The 24,829-nt window shown below is 42.1% G+C and overlaps 1 protein-coding gene across 3 annotated transcripts in view; it reads right to left on the bottom strand.

Moving 5' to 3' along the window:
• Nucleotides 1-24,512, bottom strand: part of mrtfab (myocardin related transcription factor Ab) — a 37,453-nt gene extending 12,941 nt beyond the window's left edge. The window contains exons 1-3 of one of the 3 annotated variants that reach the window (XM_070926603.1): nt 24,457-24,512; nt 20,420-20,605; nt 507-572 (exon numbers count right to left, since the gene is read on the bottom strand). In XM_070926603.1, the coding sequence (XP_070782704.1) occupies nt 507-572; nt 20,420-20,543 (190 nt within the window). In that variant the 5' untranslated portion in view covers nt 20,544-20,605; nt 24,457-24,512. Of the gene's footprint in view, nt 1-506; nt 573-16,611; nt 16,675-16,794; nt 16,849-20,419; nt 20,606-24,456 lie in introns of those variants that run through there. The other 2 variants (XM_070926605.1, XM_070926604.1) reach the window with 2 other exon arrangements.
• Nucleotides 24,513-24,829: the final 317 nt, after the last annotated feature.

Here is a 24,829-nt window from a genome sequence, read left to right as displayed (position 1 = left end):
AGTCTCAGCATTCATAACATTGTGTTCCCTGAAGATACTCAAAACACACAGTAAGATACAGTGAGAACATATCCTGTATAGCAGACAAGGATAATCAGATATGTCACAGCACGGGGCCCATTTAGCTTGTGTATCAATCGACCATACACATATAGCTCAGCGTTAGTAGCCACTCATTCAATCTCTGACAGGGTCTGACATGCTGTCTGATGCTAATCAGGAAAGGGTTAGCACTTTGACCTCAGCTCAAAGGAATAGACACACTGTCCTAGTTGTCATCATAGATTTCTATATGGCATCATAATACTAAGACCTTCCATACACTAAATAAAAACTACCTTTGGGTGAGACTGAGTCAGTTTTCTGTAGTGTGTATTGAGCATGGGCATCACTGGCTGTAGATGTAATAACATACCATATGTATGTAAACATTAAAATGTAACCACATTGCACATTTGCAGGATACAGAAAAAGCAGAGAATCGCAGACTTCAGGCTGAGACTTACGTGGCATGATCCCTTGGCTGACCAGTTCCTCTCGTGTGCGTCTCTGCTGGAGTTTGAGCTGGAGGACTGCATGGAGACAGAGGTGGTGAGGGGGGAGAAAGAGGAGAAGAGCGAGTCAGTGACGGCCGGTGAGAATAAGAAACTGCAGCTCCGAGGTCTTAAAGCTTGCTTATTGCCCACTGATCAGTAGTCCATCTGCCACATTTAGGTAAATAACCATTCACTGGAACCCAGATGACTTTGGGCTGACATGAAGAGGACCCAACTCAGCCTCCCATTTCCCCCTTCTTTAGTGCTTTTTCTGAAGCTACAGAGGAGGCGGGTACAAGGAGGGCGTGAGCAGAGTACTACACACTTCCTGTTTCAGGACTTTTTTTTTTTTCATGTCTGAGTGCCAAGTCTGCGCAGATGTGTGTGAAGAACAGTCATCATTAATCAAAGAATCACTAAGAGAGATAAAGCAAGCACAGCAAAAGATGAGAGAAAGCAGCAGAGGAAGAAAAAAAAAAAGAACAACTACAGTACAGACTGAAACAAGACCAGCCTCGATTTGAGAGTAGATGAGAAGAAAAACAAATAGTGCATATTGCGCCGTCATTTCAAAACAGGAAGCACTTGTTACATAAGACAGAGGTCTGGAAAGAGAGCTTTAAGGAACACAGTGCTGGACAAAGGGGGTTGGACCATGTTTGACCTTTCTGCACACAATATTTCAGTTGTGCATTGTGTAGCACAGTCGTTCTCGTCTTGGTACCTTTTAAAGTAAAACAACTCGATCCTTGGACTGAAAGCTTATTAGCTCTCATTCTAGCCCCATAATCGTAATTTAATGTTAAATTAGAAACAAGATGAAGACTTTTACAGAATAACGATTTAAACAGCTGCAGGATCGTGCAGAAGTGCATTGTATTTCATCTTTTACTGCAGTGTCAGTTTCATTGCAACATGGTGGGGATTTAGGGAAGTGAGCAGAAACAACTACAAACACATCACTGACCATTGCCAATGTACAGGACAGCTACATGTTTGTGGTAAGCTGGTTTTTCTGAGGTCGATAAGTCAGTGACACTACTCTATACTTTCACTGTGCTTGTTGGCAGCAGCCTGCTTCCATTTTAAAACTGAAAATGTGACACTTGATGTGATACTTACCGTTCATCTTGGTTTTAAGTTTACAGAGTTTGATCAAATCAGAGGAAGGAATGAACATGTTTTTACACCAAATACTATTTTAACACAGACATTCAGCTCAGCTCCACTCAGCTGAGACTCTTCTTTTATATGTACCAGCTGTCACTGTGTGTGTGTGTGTGTGTGTGTGTGTGTGTGTGTGTGTGTGTGTGTGAAGTGTAACGCACCACTGAGGCTTCCCAAGCATTTCGGGCCAGGGTTGTGTCTGCTACACAGGCAGCACCTGTTCCTTCCCACTAACAAAGTGACATCATTGGTGCTCGCAGGCTAGCTAACCAGTTAGCTGTCCTGCGAAGCTACTTCTTTGTGTTAGCACTCTGTTATGACAAACAATCCAGGCCTGGACAGAAAACACTGCGAGTCCCAGGAATTCACGTCAGAGCCTGTGTGCAACTAAATGTCAGTCCTTGGCTCTAGATCCTCGCTGGCGATCCCAGCTCCCCTCTGTTATATTTACAAGTGTGTATGCTCTACATCTTGAGGGATCAGTCTAGCACTAGAGACTCCCCTCTGGAAGCAATAACACGTCAGTTCACAGTCAGCAACGTAAACACAGAAACCTAAACACAGCCAGGCAAGTTCATGTATATGTTGCACACAGCGAAGAGATTCGTTTTCCCTCAGCGCCAAACACACTGGCAAACACTTAGGAGACTCACGTGCTGCCTGAATCTGCACACAAATACAAAAACACACACAAAGACACACTCTGACCGTGCCATGGCAGAGTGCAGGATAAGATGCCGGGCCACTTGGCACTTCCAGGGAAGAGGTTTATTCTGGGATCTGAGATCTTACACTTTCCTTCTATCCCAGCCTCACAACTCCGTGCTCCCTTCTCATATTCTTTCACTCTCACTCTCACTCTCACACACACACACACACACACACACACACACACACACACACACACAGTTTAGTGACACTGTTTAGTCCAGTGGCCACAGTGGCTTGTTATGGCTGTTATCACCAGTTTATCAACCAACTGAATTGGCAAGTAAAGACGATAGCAATAACAAGACTCAAAAATGATAGCGTCAGTCGTCATTAAACCCATTTTCTCAGTGGTTTGAAACTCACAAGTCTAACAGTGACACCTCATACATGCTAGTGAAGATGCTAAGTGTGAAAAGCTGCAATGGTGTTGAAACTGTAGGCTGATGTGGGGAAACCAAATCAGTACAGTACAGTTATAACAACTAAAATATCACCAAATAACATACACGTATGGACATCAAACAAATATGGAGGCCAGAAATTGTTTGTAGTAGAATCATAACCATAAAGTAAGCTCTGCATTGTTGTCATAAGTATAAGGGACAACCTTTATACTGATAGTGTGTCAGTAACCTGGTCTCATGTGTTCATGTAAACATAGCAGTAGCGATGCTGATGATTAAATACGACATTGCCTTCATCTAAATCAGGTTTGAGGGCCATTTTGGTTAATTTAAGAAAGGGATGAAAAGGCAGGGCAGTTTTATTGGGATACTAGGCCACAGCCAAAACCGGCCTCCGCAGTCATAAAAAGTTAGAGCGAAGGAACACAGAGGGAGAGAGACAGAAAGACGGCACATACGACTACATTTACAGCTTTAAGATGAAGCAGAGGAAACAATGCTGAATGACTGCTGGTTTTCTCAAGGACACTTTGCTCGCTCAATCGAGCCTGAGATCTTTTGGTAACAGGATGGCTGTTTTTAACCACTTTACCAACCGCTGGCCATAGAGTCAAAATGCAAGTCAGAGTGAATATAGAGTTAGAGAGAGCTTCAGTTTCAGAATGCATCCTATTTTCACACCTTCATTTCTTAATTTTAATATTTTGGTGTAAAGTCACCTTCACCTCAATACTATTTGAATTATCAACTCATCTTAAATGTCTTTTTAGTAAATGAGTAATTGTTACGTCTATAAAATGTCCCCAACAATACAAAATGGCCATCAAAATTTACCGGAACCCAACGTAATGTCTTCAATTGTCAAAAAGTATTATTTTTGTATTTGCATCTGTAGTATTTATTTTGCAATAGAGAAAAACAATTTACCATTGCTAAGCCATAACCAGCATACCTTTGATATTTCCAACCTGATGAATAAATAAAATGCCTAACTAAATACCTAAATAATCAAATCTTCAAAGTTTAGTGTTTAAACACATCTGTCTCGCAGCTACAAACTACAGCATACTGTACAGCAAAAGGTTGTATGGTAGCTGTTTAAATAGTGAGACAGTGAAATAATATTTTCTGCAGTTTGCAGACACACTGACACCAAGGTCACATACATGACTGTCCACTTCTGCACAAGACCATGTAAAAGTAGTGGGGAACGAGGGATCCAGAGGTAAAGGCGCCAGCGAGGGAGAAGGAAGAGGTCACCGAGGCAGAGCCAAGTTCTTGGTGGCCAACTAGGCTAATCCTGCTGTGCCCATGTCACTAGACATGATTAAACATGTCTGAGTTCGTCACTGTCCCCAAAGACCCCCAGGCTTGGCACAGCTAAGCCTACACACACACTGCTCATAGCAACATGCATGAAGGAAGAATGCTACGCGCCCACACTGGGTGAGGAAGTGGGCACATGGAGACGGAAACATACATGATCACACTGTCACATACCCAGCTACATCACAGACAGCTCTGCGCCGACGTTACACTTGGCACTGGCGTTGGAAATGTCGTATTTGGAAAGCCTGTTAATGTTCTCCTGCGTGAGCTCATCATTTGCATAGTAGCGCAGTTTGATTGCATCTGTTGAACAGAGACATGAACGCAGCGCCTGACCACAGCAAATGTCTCACACATCAGTGAGAATGGAATGAGGCTAGAGGGCAGGAACAATACAAGGTTAAGGCCATTCACACCTTGGAATCACTCCCACTGCTTTCGCACTGCCGCACTGTGCTGGGAAGCCAGCTGACAACAAGAAGGGTTGTGGTGAATACTAATTATCTTAAAGTTCAAGGAAGGCGAGTCAAACTCCCAAAGCTTTCATGGCTTTATGCAGTTCCTGTCACACACTTACATTAGATATGATGTGTGCCTGCTTTGAAGAGTTTAGCAGTTAGCAAAAGGCAGACCTGGAATAATAACTGCAGCTGTAGTGTCATGCATGCACAGTGACAGTGTTATATATCAGCTGTTTTTATGCGACTGTAGAAATTCCTTCTACCCTTTTTTTTCTGACCTCACAGGAATGTTTTGTTTCATATGTAGTCAGTCATCTATGACTCTGACCCTTGCTTGAAATGCTTGTAATGTTGGTTATAAACAAACTGAAGCTTATTTTATTGTCGCACTGACTGTAAACCATTCCAAATTAGGCTGTATCTCCAATTTGTTGATATTATGTCACCATTGGCTTGTCTTGATTTTTCCCCTTTTCGATGGAAAAAGATGTTTTTGTAAGCTCTCAGTGTTTGTTTTCCTCTTGTTTTTTCCAAAATGTACAGTGGCTACCACCACCACCACCACCACTACAGAAACTGAAAAAAAGCAGCAGCCCAATCTGCCTGAAAATGACATCTTATAGGTATTAAATATTTGCTAGTAGCTTTAGTTGGGTCATAAGTTAAAGGGACCATGTGGAGTTTTTGACCACTAGCAGCGCTATGGAGCAATGTTTTTATGAGCAGCTCCCTGCTTGGTTTGTTATCGTGGATCTTCCTGCCAATGGTTTCCCACTATTCCACTAATCTACAGGTGGCAGTAATGCGCAAAGATATGCAGCAATGTGCCAGAAAAGGCAGGGAGGAAGAAGACTGCTAGCAAGTAAATATTCGTGCATAAAGGAGGTTTTCAAAATGAAAAAAAAATGAAAAAAAATGTTCAACATTGAAAGATTTATAATTTTTTTAGGCCTCAAGGATATACACAATGAGCTTTGGGAAGTAACACTGAACGTAAATATTAATTTATTAATAAAAGAAAACTCCACAGGGTACCTTTAAGACTGAAGGAATATGTGATGTGACTTTAACAAAACAGACTCAGTAATTTACACATGCAGTGTGCAGCCCACACTTCCTTAATTTAACATAGTGGTCAGGTTTGCTCTATTGAACAGCTTTATCAGAGAGAGCATATAACCACTTCTACTTCCTTCCTGCATAGGCCAGTAAACCCAGTCGCTTATCTTTAACACCATTAACTACTTATATGAAGCCATAAAGTCGTGATATGAACCTGTAGACTGAGTCATATAAACACAAATCATATCAGATATCTTGTCTACTGACTATGTGTGGCTCCAGATCGCCCACCTTCTTTCAGGCTGTGATAGACATGTCTGTCATGATCCATTGTCAGTCCTGCCTTCTCCATGTCTTCTCCCATTGGAGGAGAGCCCGGGGGGGAGGGTTCAAAGGACAGGCAATGGTTGGTGTCCAGCATTATCATTCAGAATGGAGATCAATTATTTGGTAAACATTGAACTTGTCATGCAAAAGCGGTCCTCCTCCCAAGTCCCAAATGTTGGCTGCTTTGATTGAAGAGGAGAGGAAAGAAGAGTCCTCGATGTGTCAAAACTGCACCAGCTGTCCCTTCAATTAGCTGTCCTCTCTTTCAAAAGGAAGGACGTGAATCAAATGCTTCAGAAGACTCCCATACAAGTCAAAGAAAATCTCCTTTTAAACCCAAACGTGTAAGGAAAAACGCTGCTACCGCCTCGCCTCTCCTCTCCCAGTGCCCCTCTCTTCTGTATCAGAGTAATCGATTGGTCTGTCTCAGCTTCTCTCTCTCTTTCTCGTCCTCCTCCTGTTCTCTCCTTCCCTTGCAGTGGCAGCCGGCGAGTCACGACGGCGCTGCTCTGCTCGGATCTGCGAAGGTTTCCCAGAGAGACGAGAGGAAAGAAATCCACAGGGCGAGTAGTGGATGAAAAGAACAAGAGAGCTGAGGGGAGGAAACTGAAAAGAGGCCAGTGGCGGAGGAAGAGAGGACAGCAGTGTGCGACGCCAGAGAGAGAGTGCCCAGAGAGACTGCTCTGGTTGCAGCTCCTCCTGAATCACACACACACACACACACACACACACACACACACACACACATAAGCAGGGAGTGTTGCCGATAAAGTTCTCCTGCTCAGCTGTTGCCATTCATTCACTGTTACAGGCTGAGGGGGGCTGCCACATGCAAACCTCCTCCCTGTCAAACACAAACACAGCATACAGAACAAAATCACAGCACCATGAATGAGACAATCTTTTCTTCAACACTTTCTAGACCACACAGGCTCTCGAAAATGGTGACTCAGTCAGTCTATGGACAATTTTTATTGGTTAAGTGGAAACGGCAGTAACTGTTTTCAGTGATGACCTCATCCAACATAATCGACCTTTGTCAAAGATGCTTGGGTAAATCTGATACTGGGATGAATCACACACACAGACACACACACACACAGACAGACACACACACACACACACACACACACACACACACACACACACACACACAGACACACACACAGACACACACACACACACAGACACACACACACTGACTTTTAGAGTGATTGATTGATACCCAATCACCACTGCAATTGTGAAATTGTATTTTTGAACAGTCTGCCCTTGAGGAAAGGCATCTCACACAGAGAAGGAATGAGACTCTTGTTGGACCTGAGAGAATCAAAGCCGATGCATCCTAATCCTGTCGGAAAACTCCACCAAACTGTCTCTGGTTCCCGCAGACTGCTGATGGTAAATGCCGTCCCTGGCCGCACCCCCCTCCCCCCCTCTCCACTCTGTTTTAAATAGCAAGGCCAGCTGGCCATAAGGGGGCTATATTCAGCTTGGTATCACCTGTGCGCTCGCGGGGTAAGGTTACTTTGAGGCGCACACATCACGGCCTGCAAATACACACACATACGCAAACTTTTAAGCTGCATTTCTTTGGACTGAATCAATGTTTTATGAAGCATGACACAAAGGGAGATACATTGCTTTCATACCTTTCATTTCACTACACATACTGTACAGAGTCGGAGTCGACCTATTAATAAAACAAGGGCCTGAGTGTATATATATATATATATATATATATATATATATATATATATATATATATATATATATATATATATATATATATATATATATATATCAAATATTAAAACCCAGCACATTGTGTGACAACATTGCTGACCAGTACAGTACACCTCTATCATGCAGGTGACACACACACGTCTGCAGTGCACCTGAAAACACAGACAACACCTTGAACAAACGGTGGCTGGTATCTGTCTGTTATGATTAAAGTCCACCTGCTGGTATGATTCACAGTCTGGGCAGGAAACAAAGACATGACAACACACACCGCGATTAGGATGTCGCTGTGTGGGTTGAGCCAATCTCAGCAACACACACACACACACACACACACACACACACACACACACACACACACACACACACACACACACACACACACACACACCATAAACTGACACACAGCAGGCCAAACATGCCTGTTTATTTTCATTTTCACGGCTCAAAATCCTGAATCCTTTTTCCAAATCAACTTGCAACTGTATTTTTCAGCAACTTTGATTTTGTAATTCCATCTGTGTTTTTTACATAACAACAAGTGGGGCCCTAATTCCCATGGCGATATAAACGCCATGAGAGGGCGACAATTTACAGCTTAACAGAAACGTATTAATTCTGTGTTGTTTGATAATTGTCATGGTTACCTTCACCAACAGGGTAAAACAGAAGAGTTTTTATGGTTTTAGGGCTTAGTGGCAATAGTGTGTGGGAAGTACAGTTATGTTCTTTCCCATGACTTGACTACACCTGAATTATTATATTGTTATTGAACATTTAAGGAACAAGTACACTAAGTATCTAGGAGCTGCATGCCAACATGCTCACAATGATAATGCTAACATGCTGATGTTTAGCAGGCATAATATTTAGCATGTTCACCATCTCAGCTTAGCATGCCGTTAGCATTGCTAAAAACAGCATAAATACAATGAACTATGAAGTATGGCAGGCCTGATTCCCTGTGTTGCCAGTGTTTAAAACGTACTTCTACTTTATGACACTTCTGCATGCTGTTTGTGTACAGTATTCTAGTCACAGCCATCACATTGAGCGGTGATGTTAACCTTTAGCAAGAGAAATTAGCATAGTTCTGGCTTCAGGGACATTCCAGTCCAGCTATTTGGCCTTGGACATCCTTATCTGGGTCTTACTTTATTTGTCACTGAAAGACATTTCTGGGAATTAAACAAAAAGAAAACAGTGCTTTTTGGGCAAGCAGACAGGATATAATTACTGTATGAAGGTCTTGCTGAAATAGTGACTCCAAGACTTCCTGTGGATGTGTAAATGAATGGAAAACCCCCCCACAGCTTCATTCGGTCATTATGACCTGGACCACCAAGGGCATAAAGAGCTAAAACATTGGCTGTTTTCTTGTAAACATCTAAACATGCCAGTTTTTGGTATTGAAATTGATTATCTTTTCTTCTTTTTTTTTGCAGTTTTTTGATTAGAAATCTATTTGAGCTCAATCCTATTTAGAAAGGCAAGAGGCAAATACAAATGTCCCCTTCATTTGTATGACTAAGACTATCAGAAAAAAGACCTGACACTAAGTTTAACTGTGCGCAGAACATTATCATTTTCTGTCCACTACTGGCTGTGGCATCCCAACCATCAGCCCCACACATAAATAAATAGCCAAACAGTTGCAAAACTACAACATGACCTCCAAATTATCTTCAAAAATTACTGAAGTTGAGCGAATAAAGTGACGACAGCCCAAATATTTTTGATTTTTCTACCCTGCTCGTGGAACATCATGACCACCTTGGTACAGAGTGTATGTCCTTAAGACACGACCTGCCCAAAACAATTATCCCACCACATTCCATTAACCTTCCCACAACAATTAGTAGTTTCCGCAAACCTCCCCCAATCATCGCTAACAAACAAGACCAGGCAAGCCTGATTCAGGTGAACCACACGAGGAGCCTGTGAGGAAGATTCTCAGATATGAAACTGCTTAACTGACAATTTTCATCCATGGTGGGCAGTGAAACTCAACAACATGCTCTAAGAACACAATCTAGATCTATGTTGGACTCCTGTTGATACAAATCTTCCTGCCCTCAAACCTCCTCGTCTATTCACTTCTGTGAATATCATACTTTATCATATCCTCCTTCATTTAGATAACAGAAACCAAAAAACAATCACTATGCAGTTAAAAGTAAGATCTCAATTCATTTATTTTTTACTTTACTTTACTGTTTATGCAGGCCTGCAGCAGAATGGTGCTAGTATAGCAACAATTTATGTAGTTTATTTTATTACTGGCCAATAAATTTGTGTCTAATGGTCAAAACTTGATCTGAGTTAATAAACTTTCCCGGCAGCAGCTTAAGTTTATCACTGATGTGTCCAGGACGTATATATCCGTACTTGGCAGTCTATAACACTGGCAGAGTCAATTAATAGTAAAAGTTGATTTAATCTTAACTGAAATGTGTCAGTAGCATTTGTTATTAAAAAGTGTCAAGTGTCTTAAGTTGGGTTAGGGTTAACCCTAACCCTAACCCAAATGCATGGTTGTTTACTTTTTATCTTTGACCAGATAGTTCCTAACTTTTAACTTTAGGCTATATTTTATTTAGGCAGCTGAATAAACTGGTGACCTTCTAGTCACATGCACATAAAGAATGCACCAAACAGATGAACCAAACAAAACCTGACCTGCGGAGAAACCAGCCAGGCCAACACAGGTCAGACCAGCCATTAACATTCCAGCAGAGAAAACAGAAGGTGTTTTTTTCCTTCATTTCCTGGTTGCCCCCCCATCCGCTCTTCTGTGGAATTTACCAGCACTGTTTGCATTTGGCTGTGACTCAACATTGACATCAGGGCTAGGATTTCTTAGTTTTGATCCACTGAAATTTCTAAACTGCAAAGGAACACGGCCTGAGGAATTTAGGTAATTATATCTAAACCACAGTGCTCACACTGAGGAGACTGGTAGCTGCATGGCAGCCATGTGTGCAATCATAAGGAAAGGATGTGGAATCTGGCACAAAACCCTACAGTAAAAGGTGCTATAGCAAGCCTGCACCTAATCACTTACTGTACTGCACTCAGTCTGTGTGTACTGGAAGAGGTTAACTCACCGCCAGAAGCTTGTAAGCCAACTCTGTATGTGTTTGGAGATGAAGCAACTGTACAAGTCCTTCTGGGATATCAGATGCATAATCCCTAGCTGACCTAATACTGCACTTTAGCTTTGTCCCCAAGAGGATTCATGTTTTATTCTCTTTTCAGCTGTCAGAGTTGATAAAGAATGGCCTGCTACCATATCTAGCTGTTCTATATCTACCACATCTATACCATATCTAGAGTTGTGTTTTGCAATGTACAGATTTATTAACTATTGAAATATCTTCAAGACAGAATTGTCCAATATCTGTGAAAAATGCATGATGGGGAAATTCTACAATGTGTGCGAAAAAAAGGTTATTTACATGCCGTTGCAAAGTCTTAAATTGACAGAAAGGTCTAGAGATTTACACTGTCATTAAAGGAAATCCATGGTTTATTATAACTTTATTATAAAATAAGCACGATCAGACAGGTTGGAAACAAGCTGAAAGTATAAATAACTTCATTTTATATTCAAGTCAAGATCTAGTGTTTCCCAAAGATACTAAATGCCACTTACATTTTTCCATTTGATGAACTGATGTCTCGACCATACTGTGGTTTCTTTGGTTTGAATATTTGGCTCATTTTATGTATCATCTAACTAATTTTTGTTAACTTTATTTGACTTTACTTTAAAGCTAATAAAGTGGAAATTTACAGGGAAAATAAGGTTTCAAGAAGCTAAAAAACAAGCACAAGAAGACCAACCGAGCCTTCAACATATGTGCACACACTATAGGAAATTAAAGCCATATGAACACTGGTAAACGCTGTTGTGGGTAAAGAAAGAAGGTACTGAGCAAAGTAACAGAGCTGTCTGCGGTAGCACCCGTCACCGTCACCTAGTCAATAAAAAATAGTCCAACTATGGTCTGATTGTATACTGTTGAAGGACAGAGAAGCATCTATAAGAGCTGAAGGGAAAATAGAGGCATAGGCCAGCTGGCAGCTGTTAGCATCTGGTAACATGAACCGTCACTGTAACACAGAAAGGACTGGGGGGGGGGGTCGTGTTCAGCAAATGAGATTTTCAGAGAGGAATAGAGGCTGAGAGAGAGGGAAAAAGAGAGTACGAGAGCCGGAGAGGGGTGTTCCCTGTCCAGTGATGACGGCTTTTGTTACAGACTGTTACATAACTCCAACATCTGAAAATCATTTTTATTGTAACGAACCTTCTAACCTCTTGCCCTACTTGCAGAGGAAACACTGCTCTACGACGGGTTTCCATTTCAGTCCTACAACAACAGACTCCTGAGCAGACTGGCTGCAAAGAAAAGTGGCCAGTTAGCACAACAGAGAGAGAAAAGAGAAATATAGACGACAACTACAAAGTTGAAATGAGGGTGACAGCATGTATACAGCATATGAGTGACGGACAGAGAGGTTTTTTTTTTGCCTGGATATGAGAAAGTCTCTCTGTTGTGTGTGTTCTTACTAGTGTTTCCCTTCTGGTTGCTCTTTGGGGTTTTATAGGCCTCTTCTTCCTGCCTCCCCCTCCTCTCCTCTTTCTGTTACTGTATATAACATCTAATAAAAGCCAAGCTGTTAATTTGCTTCAGCGACCGAACTGACAGAGTTTTTATTAGACACCGACCTTTAATGGGGACACAGGTTTCTATTTTATCTGAGTGTTTAAGTGAGATGCTGACGCTAAATGACGTGTACGTGTGACAAAATGTCACAGAACATTGTGCTGCACACACCTCTGCTCCCCATCTCTGCTTCCAAGGAGACTCATGGTTTGTCATGTGGCGTTTGCAGATCTGGTTTATTGCTGATAAAAAGGTCCGTATTTCACTTTCTGATGCATCTGGCTGATAACATATCCTATCTTAGTGACAGACTGTTCTCACCGTGACCACATTTAAAGACACAGAACTTGAACGTTGGCTTGTTTTCTCCAACCTACCACATTACTGAAGCTAAAAACAAAGACACAACACAGAACTATTCAAAACACTTGGGAGAGAGCATGTGAACGTGAGAATGAAGAGGTATCGAGTGACTATGACGAGTCCTTAACGACCATGTGCGTTTCAATCCAAGCACAAACAGCTGTGTTCTTTCGTCCGGCATGACAGCGGGCACACACTAGCGGCCATGTTCTCGGAGCAAGAGAGTGACAAACTGCTGAGACAGGAGATGAGCCCGCTGACACTGGTGACACTGTTGATGCTATCTACGCTTATCAACTAAGTTTGCTGGGTGTGAGATGGTGAGACAGCTCGATTCTCACACTTACTACTACTTCATCAAACTAAACTATTTTTCAATTTCTTTAAAGATTTTTCTGAAACATGAAATTATAGGCTTCATGTTTTACTGTTTTTTCTCTTGTCAAATTCTGAAATGTTAATGAATCCTTAGACATGTTTCACATATAGCCCAAATAAAGTACATATAGAAAAGCTATAGCCCACACTGCTTTCACCTCATGCTGTCATCAACGCTGAATTTTCTCCAGCATACGGCTTACTCACAGTGACCTCTGCTAATTTCATCAGCTAACGTTAAGTGTGCCACACTTGGTGCTAGCAGGTGAGTCACGGGCTAATGGCTGTTCTATTATTCAGAAACAGGAGACAAGGCACAAACTAAAACAACTAGGAGGATACATGTCTTCTGTTTGTGTGTCTTCTGTTTGTGTTGCAGCAGGAACTTTTAACTATGTGTGCGCATGAGTTCACCTCTGAAAGCCCCGTTCACATATTGTAAAAGTAGAGGGTTTGTAGTTGATAATGTTGAGTTAAGATGGCTTTAAAAGCAGAGTAGTAATGTTACAAAATCACCCTTAACTTGTTCTAGTACTTATTCATTACGCCCTTCAAAAACAAGCTGTAGTGCTACAGCTTGTGCTGCCATACAATGCAATTTAAGACCACTGCTGTGATTTTAAAACAGTACATCAATATAAATAATACTAAACACATTTCGACTGTAGTGTGCTGCAAGATGCTGCATGATGCTACCCACAAAACTGATTATAAATGTGCATATGTGAGTGTGTGCTGCAGCTGTGCCCGAACCACACGCCACAACATGAGCACATTTATGAAAAAGAAGAGTGTACAGGTGCTTACTAGACCTTTAAATGTAGGTAGTATGATATCTGTGAATGCAAGTGTGGGGAAGATGTGTGTTTGCATGCTCAGCTGCTCCGTGCTGCATGTTTTAAGACTGCTGCAAGCTTGCATTCCCTGAAATGATGCATGTCATAAGGTGTGTGTGTGTGTGTCTTTAAAGATCACTGAGCTACACGAGTGGGCTTGTACCTGTGGGTGTGAAGGCACCATGTTCCTGTTGCTACGAGCAGACCTACGGAGCTGATAAAGAGCTTTTCTTTAGCTTTAGGCTACAGATCTAAGTGAGGCTGTTTGGCTACGCTCTCTCACTTCTCATTATCTAACAGGAATTTACTGGATCACAAATCAAAGATGTGAGTGTGTTAGTGCTTGTTGAAATACCGTGCCGTCAGGACACACTGTGAAAATGGAAGGCTACCAAAGCCTGTAAGTGCATGTCCAGGTCCCCACAGTGACATGAGTTGTGAAGTGTGTGTGTGTGTCTGCGGGTGAGTCATGCATCGTCTGTAGGTGTGTGCGTGGTGTGCTGGACACATTAAAGATTTAGGCCTCTCGCAAAACTTGCCTCAGTTGCATAAATATGTTTCTGCCTGTATGTTTATTAGACTGAAACCTGTTTACATCCACCCAAAACTACGCTATTTGGTCTCCTGTTGTTTAGATGATTAGCCTGTTTCGTAATGTTACTGGAAAGCTGAAATGTATGCCCCAACATACAAGTTGGTTTTGGACCATGGAGGAATATGGAGATTATCTAATGCCATGACAGGGTCCCTGGCAGAGAGGCGAGGAGACATGCAGCTGGATTGTGTTTGCTGCAGCTGTGTGTTTGGATTAGATTGAAACATAACTCCCCATTCCTTCCTTCCTTCCTTCCTTCCTTCCTTCCTTCCTTATGTCCAGTTCTAAAGTATTTTTTTATGGTATTATTTTTCAATTCTCTCTACTCTAATCTTACATTTCTTCACTCTCTTCCCTTCTGTCCACGCTTATTCCTCCTCTTTCTTGCCATCTATCAGTCTCTCCATCTCATTCTTCCCTCTCCCCTCCTACTCTCAGCCTGACAGAGTGCTGTGGGGCCTCTGCTGCTGGCAGCCTCCCAGTCTGTTACATAACAGTACCATCAGCCTGCCTCAATCACTGCTGGGCTAGGCTAACCTCGGCCAGGCTACATATCTTAAATACTGCCCAACAGCAAAGCGTCTGTCTGTGCGGGTCCAGATTACATTAGCATTTTTAATTTCTGGTGGCAAACGGATTTGTTTCTGGTGCCTGTCGAGCAGAGCCCAGCACTAATGACACAACATCGCAGTGTAAGCTATGGTCCATCTTCTGTCATTATGTAAGGGTGGGGACCAAAAGGGACGTGATGTTTATCTCCTTGTGTTTACAAGTCTAGATGATGTAGTCAGCCAATATCAAGCCACACTGATGTTATTTTAGCTGCTCCTCACCTAACATTTAGCCACATACTCTGATTCCCAGTCTCTGTTCACATTGTTCTGTTCTTTTCTTGACCACTTTCTTAAAGGTATCCGATCGGTCATGCTTCCATTCTTGTGAATCCTGAGCTCCGGGTGGCAACCTAGCTATAGTTCCGAACTGGTATCTTGTTCAAAGACCAACAATTCACAGTAGTGCAGTCAGGGTCTGATATTCATAGTCTGAACCTGTTGATTTTAACCTTCCGCTGCGTTTCTGCAACAAAAAAAAGAGTGTGCAGGTTTTCAATTTAACCGCACACTATGGCAGACAATTTGTTTGATTAGCCCCCCTCACTGGTTATAGGTGCAATAATCAGTGAAATCAGCTGCTGTAGTGTTTGATGGCAACAAAATGATTAAAATTCACTGTTCAGGCTTCCTGAGGACAGGTCTGCCACACATAAAACACTGTCTCATTGAATTTAACATTTACAATTCACTTTCTAGTCTCGGCAGTAGTCGATCTGGCACAATCTGTTCTGACTGAAGCGAGTGGGTCATTTCCACTTAAACCTGGAGTCTGTGACACATCTAACAGCTCCAGTCTCCATCAGTGAGCCCGGGCTGTGTTCTCTGTTACTTCCTCCCTCAGCTAACCTCCAACTCTCCAGCCCTGTCTGGATCCTGGCCTGCAGTTTGGGGGGGGGGGGGGGGGGCAGCCTAATTCACCAACCACACCTTTCAAATGGCTCAACACCCTGCAAACCTGGCCTCACTGGCCGGCCTGTTCCCTTTTGTTCTGGGGACCCTCAGGGATAAAACCCCTGAAAGCTACATTTACATACTACATACTGTAGGGTCACTTTGCCACTAAATCCACAGTGCCACCTCATAACGCAAGCTTCCAATAAAACTATGATAAAGATGATCAGTTTACAACCCTTAATATTATCGGGTTTGGTTGACAGTACCATGTCTCAGGAAAAGAATGTTTAAGTTAAATAGAGCAGAGCAGCCATTCTCATGTTAACAAATATACCAACACTTGAGACTGCAGAGTCAATACACCTAACATTTACTGATACATGCAACAGCTCACACACCACACCTGCAGTCAGCAAAGGTCGCTTTACAGGTAACTTTCAAATCGCTGTCATCACTTTTTTTTAAAGACACACACAAAGACGGGAAAGCAGAAGACAGCGTACTCAAATGGACTTTACCTGACTGGATAGTCATATCCCTCTGCACCATGCTGAAGGGAAGCTTCACCCTCCCGGCAAGATTAACGATTCATATTCCCGACACAAGCACATTAAATAGTGTGGAAAAAAACACAACAGCGGTAGAAGGCTGAAGAGCAGTCCAGCAACAGAAAAGCCACATTAAAAACGTTTTCCTCTCACCGGCAGCTGGTACTCCACAGGTAGCAGTGCACCTCACATTCCCTTTCTCTTGACTGTCTGTCTGCGAGTGTGTGCATGCCCCGACAGAGAGGGCGTGAGCAGGTCGGTGTGTCTTATTGCTCCTCCTTGGATGACAACAAGGTCCACCCAAGGGTTTCAGTCTCTCCGTGGCTACAACTCTGTTTCACTCCTGCTCCCATGCACAAAAATAAAAACTTTTGGTCACTCCTCTGCACTCTCTCAGCCAGTCTAGAAGTAAAAATTGAAAAAGAACAAAAACAAGCTGGTGCCAAGCCTCACCTCCTCAAGTACCAGTAACACTCCCCCTCCTTTCTTGCTTTTCCATTTTCCCTCGCTTTCCTTCTGTTTCCTCTCTGAGAAGTTATGCAATACTGCCATTTCAGACATGACCTCCCCCTCCTCTATTCTTCCCCTTCCTCCTTCTTCTGCTGCTGCTGCTGTTGCAGCCCACACTCCCACACTCAAACTAGCTTATCCACCTCAAAGTTTTGAATGTTCTCAGTCACATTATCGTAGCGTGACTGCTTTTGTTTGCTGCAGAACAATTCAGAGGCAAGTTTGTGACTGGGAAGACAGGAAATGTAAACTGCTTTTAAGGTCATTCTCTGTTGTGTCAGCCTCTATGTCTTGAATCAAAGCTGACTGTCTCACACACAGTCATGTACACTAGTGCATACGGACCTAAACATCGGTCTCTGATCCTCATCCTGAAAAACATGTCAGCTCTCTTTATACACACACACACACACACACACACACACACACACACGTGTTTAACAATAAATCTCCCAGCGCTTGTCCATGACTGAGGAAGGAACCTTGTGCAATAAACACATTGCATAACCTGGTGTCAGAGATAAAGCTTTGCCATGTGGGCATTCCATTCTGTATCACTGCCACAGATGTATGCATATAGAAATCAACATGCAGTCACATGCAATGCATCTCTCCAGTTCTCTGAAAGCATCTTCATGTTTAAGATTAGCTGCAGGAGTGCCTGCAGCAACATGTCTGCTTCTAGCTAGCAGAACCGAGTGTGTAAGGAACAGGCCAACAAGATCAGGGGTTGTTTAAATTTGGGAGTGGTTGCCTGAGGCTGTGTGTGAGAGAGTGTGTGTCTCTGTGTGTTTCTGTGAGGTAAACATATTTAAGGTCCTGTGACTACATGTCACAGGGCCAAGTGATGTAAATGTCGCTTGATATATTGTTTTGTACCATATATAAAGTTTCTTCTGTTTTTATGACTTCCATTGCAGTCTGTGCTGAAAGCTAGCTGTACTGTGCTTCATCTTCTTTTTCTGCCGTTGATCTTTATTGTATGTGTTATTGTGCAGTATTCTCTGGCACTGTCGGACACCCCCCCCCCCCCCCCCCGAAAGATGGTAAATCATTTACTGGTCCAACCTTACCTAACCTTAATCAGCAGGTCAACCAACTGTGTCTCCAAAAAAACGTGCGGCCAACGCCCAATTAGGAACAATGGCCAATGCAAGGTGCGTGTATGTGTGTAAGTAAAAGCTACACTATCCCATGTCTGACCAATTTGGATGCTTTGTTTTATTTAAGACATTAAGTAGCACATGCCACTTACTTTTATGTATGTGAATTACATGCCTTCGTTTAGGCTTAAACCTGAAGGTGCACTCCCACCACATATGTTTAGAAAAACCTGGTCAGGTGAGAAAGATGCTATTTGAGCTTAAGTGGCACTACACAGCTGCACCAAGTCAACTGAAAATGTTTGTCTTGATCTTGGACTAACTGCAGTCTAAACAAATGGTGGTTCTAATTGTGAAAAAAGCCCACCATAATTTGACGTCTTCAAATGTCTTGTCCAAACCTGTTGTTTAAAGATACTGAATTTACAATGCAAGACATACGAAGGCATATAAAACAGAGAAAAACAGCAACACTTGAGAAGCCAGAATCAGATTTTTTTGACATTTCTGCTTGAATAATGATTTAAATAATTCACAGTTTCTCAAAATTGTTTCTGATTAATTTTCTGTCGAGGGACTAAATCAATCAATCGACTGAATCGGTTTAGCTCTACATGCCCATATTACTTCTTGATAGCAGACAAAGGTGCTTAACTTCCAAAGACTGAATCAGATTCATTTCAACCATTGTCACCAAAAGCTCACATTAGACTCGTAAACAAGACTCTGTCCAATAAACAAGCTACCTTTGAGTGCTTGTGACCTTATTTATAAGCTCTGGTTCACTTGCGATGTGGCTGTGTGAACCTTAATGAACCAAATACAGAAATGCAGCAAAGTCAACTTTTCCACCATGATTCAAACCAAAGGACTCTGCTGCACGTCAGTCTGCATAGAGAGCCAAGTACTCTAAGCTCTAAGCTAACTCCAGACACAAAACAGGCCTACAGTCTTACCCAGCAAACGTGCGGCACAGTCTAATCTACTGTAACAAGAGGTCAGTGCAGAGGACCAAGCCAATTAGGTATAGCAGCTTCTTCACTCCCTTCTTTCTGGAGACTTCGCTGCGCGCACACACACACACACACACACACACACACACACACACACACACACACACACACACACACACACACACACACACACACACACACACACACACACACACACACCTGAGCACTTAAACCTCTATGTCTCTTTCTCTTGAACACCCTCTGCGAAGAGGTAAGCTCTCCACTGACAAACGACCAAGACGTACAGACGCATCTGACATTTAACTTCTGCCTCTCAAAGTGTGTTTTTCCCCACTTTCTACTTAGCCTCAACTTATGTAACATGTTCTCTGTGCACACTTATTTAGCTTGGAGGAATTTATGTTGGAAATACGCCACCTCTGTGAAGGATGAGTAGTGCTATTCCAAAATATTCACTTGGAAGCAAGAGTGTTGGCCTACAAGGTCTGTAGAGTGATGGGTTTTCACAACATTCATCCAGCAGTTTGAATGAAAAACTGTCCCTATAGCCAAGAAAAAAAGAATCTGTACATACAACATTAATTCATCCTCTGTTCATGTTGTTGGGAAATAGTATATGGTAGTCTGTATGTTGAGATGTAAACATCCAAATAAGCTAAAGGACAAAGGTTAAACAGAGGTTTAACATGCTGAGAAGAAAAGTAACCAGGCAGTGTCTGTACTACTGTAATGCACAATACTGTTTGATGAGTCTGGACTGGAAACCTTAAGAAAACACGTGAAATAACTACTTTGTCATTTTCATATGTAAACAGTGTTTTCATATTCATCTGCCTAAAACAGAGTTCATGTCAAAATAGCATAAAAAAATGCAACAGCTTTATTTTGAAAGCCAAAACACTGTACAGCAGTTTATACAACTCTGAGAAAGTTACCAGGCCCGTAATAATTTGCCCCTCCATACCTTCACTTGTGAGGTAAACAGTAGCATTTACATTTTACTTGCAATGTGTGTTTTCACCATTTGTTTGGTCATCACAGTGAGGCGAGGCTTGGACCATTCTGCTGCAAACATTGAGCCACGATGACTGCACGACGGCTCTGACCAATCCATCCAAAACCAAATACCAAAACGTGGGATTCAATGTGGTGAGTGAAAGAACAAAAAGTGTGCATGCAACACAGTCTCACCATTCTTCCTCTCCTGTAGAGGCAGGGGGTTGGGAGCAGGTTGGAGGGACAGCTCCTGAAGCTCACTGGTCACTGCCTCGCTCTGAGGGCTCAAGACCAAGCCTGGCATCCCAACAACTTCCATTATGCCAGGACTTGGCTCCTCCTCTTTCTGTGGGTGTAGCGTTGCCAGGGTGACGGACAGACCTGTAGTAAAAATAGGACATTAATTGTTTAATGACTCAACAAAGGGCGCCATGTGATGTTAAGACAACCAAGAATAAACTGAAATTCTTAATTTAAAGGTGCAATCAGTGCCACCCACATGCTGTGGATTTGGTTTAGCTTTATCTCAATATCTAATTTAGAACATCAGTGCAGCATTTAATAGGCTCGGGGACTTGAGACTTAGAAAAGCTTCAGTACGGATGCAGAGTTGGCATTTTATTATCTGACAGGTAAGCAGCTTATGATCTAGCTATTGAGTGCATAAGCTTGCTGGCTAATGTCTTTGATGCAAAATAGCAAACATCAGGTCATCACAGCATCACAGTCACTGACATTTACAGACATCTTATGGTGTTTTCCTTGTGTAGTGTCTTTCCAGCCATTTGCCAGTTCACATACATCTATGAAATACAGAACCAGGAAAATAAGCCAGAGCTTTTACTTTTAGCTTGCACCACCACCCCTAAATCAGTTTGTATTTTGTGGAGGCATAAACACGGTACTTCCATAAAGTAAATATAACCTTGGGTCTAATCTCTCAAGTCCTAGCCCTCCTTTGTTCCATTTGCCTCAGACAGGCATTTTCCCATAAAGGGTTTGTATTATCAGTTCGTCAGTAAAAGTAAATGCATTTGGAAATTTACCACATCAGATTGTCTTTATTGGCCAATCAGAGTTGAGTATTCAACAAAGCCATGGAATAAAAAATAAAGATTAAGCACCCTGGGCACTTTTACAGGCTACGACAAGTCAAAAAGCTAGTCCCAGGAAACTGAGCACATCTCTTTTTCCTCTCTGTCTGTCTTTTTCTGTCTCTCCCTGTCTCCCTCACACACATACACAAACAACTGGGCAAAGAGGAAGAATACAGGGCTGTAGGCTAGATTAAATCAGCCATCAGGGAAGAATTTGCATGTTTGAGCTTTTACAACTGTTGCTGTGGCCGCTGCTTTAGAAAAGCACAAAATCTGTTTATGGATTCTTTTCTTCTTCTTTTACTTTGTAACAACCTCTTCGAGTTCGCGAGTTCTATACATTTAACCCATCTGACAACTTCAGAGCCACCCTCAGAGCTGGAGGTATAAATAAGGTCCATGTTTGTGTCTGTGTGTGTTCTGTGTTGCAGAATTTCCCCATTGGGGACAATTAAGAACATGGGGGTTACTGTGAAAAGCCTGACTTGAGTGAGCCTAACAACCTGAAGCAAGTAACCAGTGCGTTAAATGGTTCCAAACAGACAATTCAGACTTACTCAAACCTCAAGACAGAGGGTTAAAGAAAAAAGTTTAGATTTTTATGGTCACACAGCAAAACATTTTACACATACATGAAGACCGAAACATTGAAGGGAAGATGACAAAAACACTGCTATAAACAAAGCCACAGAGAACCTTTGTTCTATCATCATCATTATTAATTTAATTATTTACACCTGTGATTTTCCTGCTGTGACATGTCAAAATGTCTTCTGTATTGTTAATTTGGGGGGAAATGAACAATAACATATTAAGAAATTTGCTGCCCTTTAATATTGCATTATCGCCCAGCCCAATTTACATAACATTAAAATGACACCAATTGTGTTAAAATGTGGATATGTGTTGCAGTACAGCAGTTATGAGTGACTGCAGGGAAAGAACACTGTGTTTCAGACTGGCAGGTACATTTGTAATACAAACTGGTTAAGCTGAGTGAAGCTAAACATACACACAAACCTGTCTGGAGGATATGTATCCATTGTAAGCCAGATCAAATTTATTTACACCTGCATTATGGAACAGATACTTCCTGATTTACTGGAGTAAGTCTGGTGTAACTGGTTCTCTTCCTTCATGAAACACTCCTCTGGACTGAATAGGCCCAGCAACTTGGCCAGCACATCACTAATGGTTGTTTACAACGGCAGGCCCGCTCTCTGTTGAGCTCTCTCTTGCTCTCTCTGCAAATATGTGTTTTTCTGGCCGTGGGGTTCTGATGGGGATTCTGTCATTGCTGCGCAGCGGGCCTGAAAACAATGAGGCAGTGTTGTCTGAGATGTCACTCTTCTCTCTCACAATCAAATGCCAGCGCACACATGTCTGAATAGCGGCACACTAACCACAAAACACTTAAAATGTACCCTTGCTGACGCTGGCCTCAGGATATCTGTTATCAAGTTTTATCATGTCAAATTTAAATCATGTAAGATCTTTTGCAGTGCTTGTTAGAATAAAATAGTGCTTTTTTAAAAATAAAAACAGAGGTATGAGAATATCTGCAGACCTATCAGAATAAAGGTCACATCCTATAGAAAATATTGTACATTTTGTGTTTTTAAAATTGAACTTGAAAAACAGAATGCATAAGCAAGACTTTTCTGGCCTGTATGTCAGGGTACCATCTGAACTATTTTGATACTAGTGCAAATATGATACCTGAGTTTTAGTATCAATGCCAAAACAATATCTATTTTACCTTATTTTGAGGAATATAAAAAAACATTTTCAAATGTTAAAAGTTTTGTAATCACAAGCAGTGATACAATACCTTTACCCTGAATAATATACAACTTACATTTGGCAAAATTAAGATTTAAAACAGTTGATATCTGTTACCAACTTTCTGATACCAACTTGACACTTGATGCTTCATACAGGACATTGCAGGTAGTACCAAACATGTACGGAGGTTCAATATCCAGCTGTACTGCCCTCTGAGCTTGCTTCAGTCCCGCATATTTTATTCCACAAGTGCTGACAAAGGCGTCAATTTGTTCTGTGATTTTGAGCATAGCGTGACTTTGTATGGGATGAAGGAGATGTTGATAGATGATGGTGATGTCAAACCGCCCTGTGAACATATTACACCACCTGATATCCTCCAGATCCTCAAAGACTTTGCCATTACATTGTCATGACAGCCTCTAGTATATCTCCTAATTGAATTCACCTACTTCCAAGAAGAGCTCTAAGTCAGCAGCAAAAGCAAACAGACATGAGTTTTGCATGTGCATTTCAGCCGGATCATATTACAACCTTGAAATCACATGTTATAGATGTTAACAGCCAAAACACGTCTAGCTGAGGGAGTCACAAGCCTTTCTTCTCAGACTGAGAACAGGGAAACTGGTTTAGAAAGGGAATGAAATAACATGTGACAGAATGATGCTAAAATGCAGCATTCAATCCAGAGTTAAGGGTCAGACTGCTGCAGTACGGCAAAACTCTGGAGAGAAATTAGCCAGTACATAACACTGGATAATGCATTACTAGCATCTACAGTAGGACACATTGTTTGCTTAATAACGGTGCAAGCTACCTGATCCGACTGCAAGATTCACGACAACATGTGATATGTGTCTCAGTGAAAAACATCACTTTGAGATGCATATCTCCTGTCAACAAGACATCAGAAAGTATGTGTGGTTTTACATCTCTGCGGTGTGTATAGAGATGCCTCAACAATCCAGCTGAACAGGGCCCAGGACTCCACAGTGACCTGAATATCAGGTGTTACACAGTCAATTACCCCGACCTTTTCAAATAGATGGCCTTCCAGAGAAGCTCACTGCAACATCAGTTGCTTCATCCTTCCTCTCCCAACAGAGGGCTGCTGTTCAAACATGCAGTGTGTACTGCTCTGGTGCAAAGACAGACACTAAGTACTAAAGCATTCCTCTCTACACGCCCACACTAGCCTTTACAGATATGTATCACAATTACACAGGTACACACAGGGCACACACATCCTGACAGGGTTTTTTTTTCAGTGAGCAGCAGCAAGGTAAAGGATGTGCTTTCCACCTGGCCTGACATGAAGCGGGATTACAGGGAACTATGCTTGTTGCTTACCTGTATTAATAATTCTTGAAGGGGCGTTTTCCCATTTCAGCAGGACGGAGCTTTGAACGGTTCTGTTGAAGAAAATAGAAATCTGTTTCAGCAGAGAATACCTGATATCTCACCTCCTTCCCAGCCAAACCCATTTCTCTATTCTGGTCCATGACTCTACGGATTATGATGTTGAGCAGCACTGCCTGTACCAGTGTAACCAGTGCGTGTGCAAAAATGCCATAGTGGAGTAAAATAGGTTAAAAAAAACAATCATGAGAGTTGATAATATGGGCTACACGAATCCACGTTGCATGAGGCCTTTCCACAGATGTCATGGGGCAGCAGCCTACAGCTGTCACTGTCCAAAACACAGACGTGCTAAGCTATTGTT

This window comes from Enoplosus armatus, chromosome 20, assembly GCF_043641665.1.
Source record: "Enoplosus armatus isolate fEnoArm2 chromosome 20, fEnoArm2.hap1, whole genome shotgun sequence".
In the NCBI taxonomy this organism is placed as follows: domain Eukaryota; kingdom Metazoa; phylum Chordata; class Actinopteri; order Centrarchiformes; family Enoplosidae; genus Enoplosus; species Enoplosus armatus.
The sequence above is the reverse complement of the archived record's forward strand: the minus strand, read 5'-3'. Positions and strand labels throughout refer to the sequence as shown.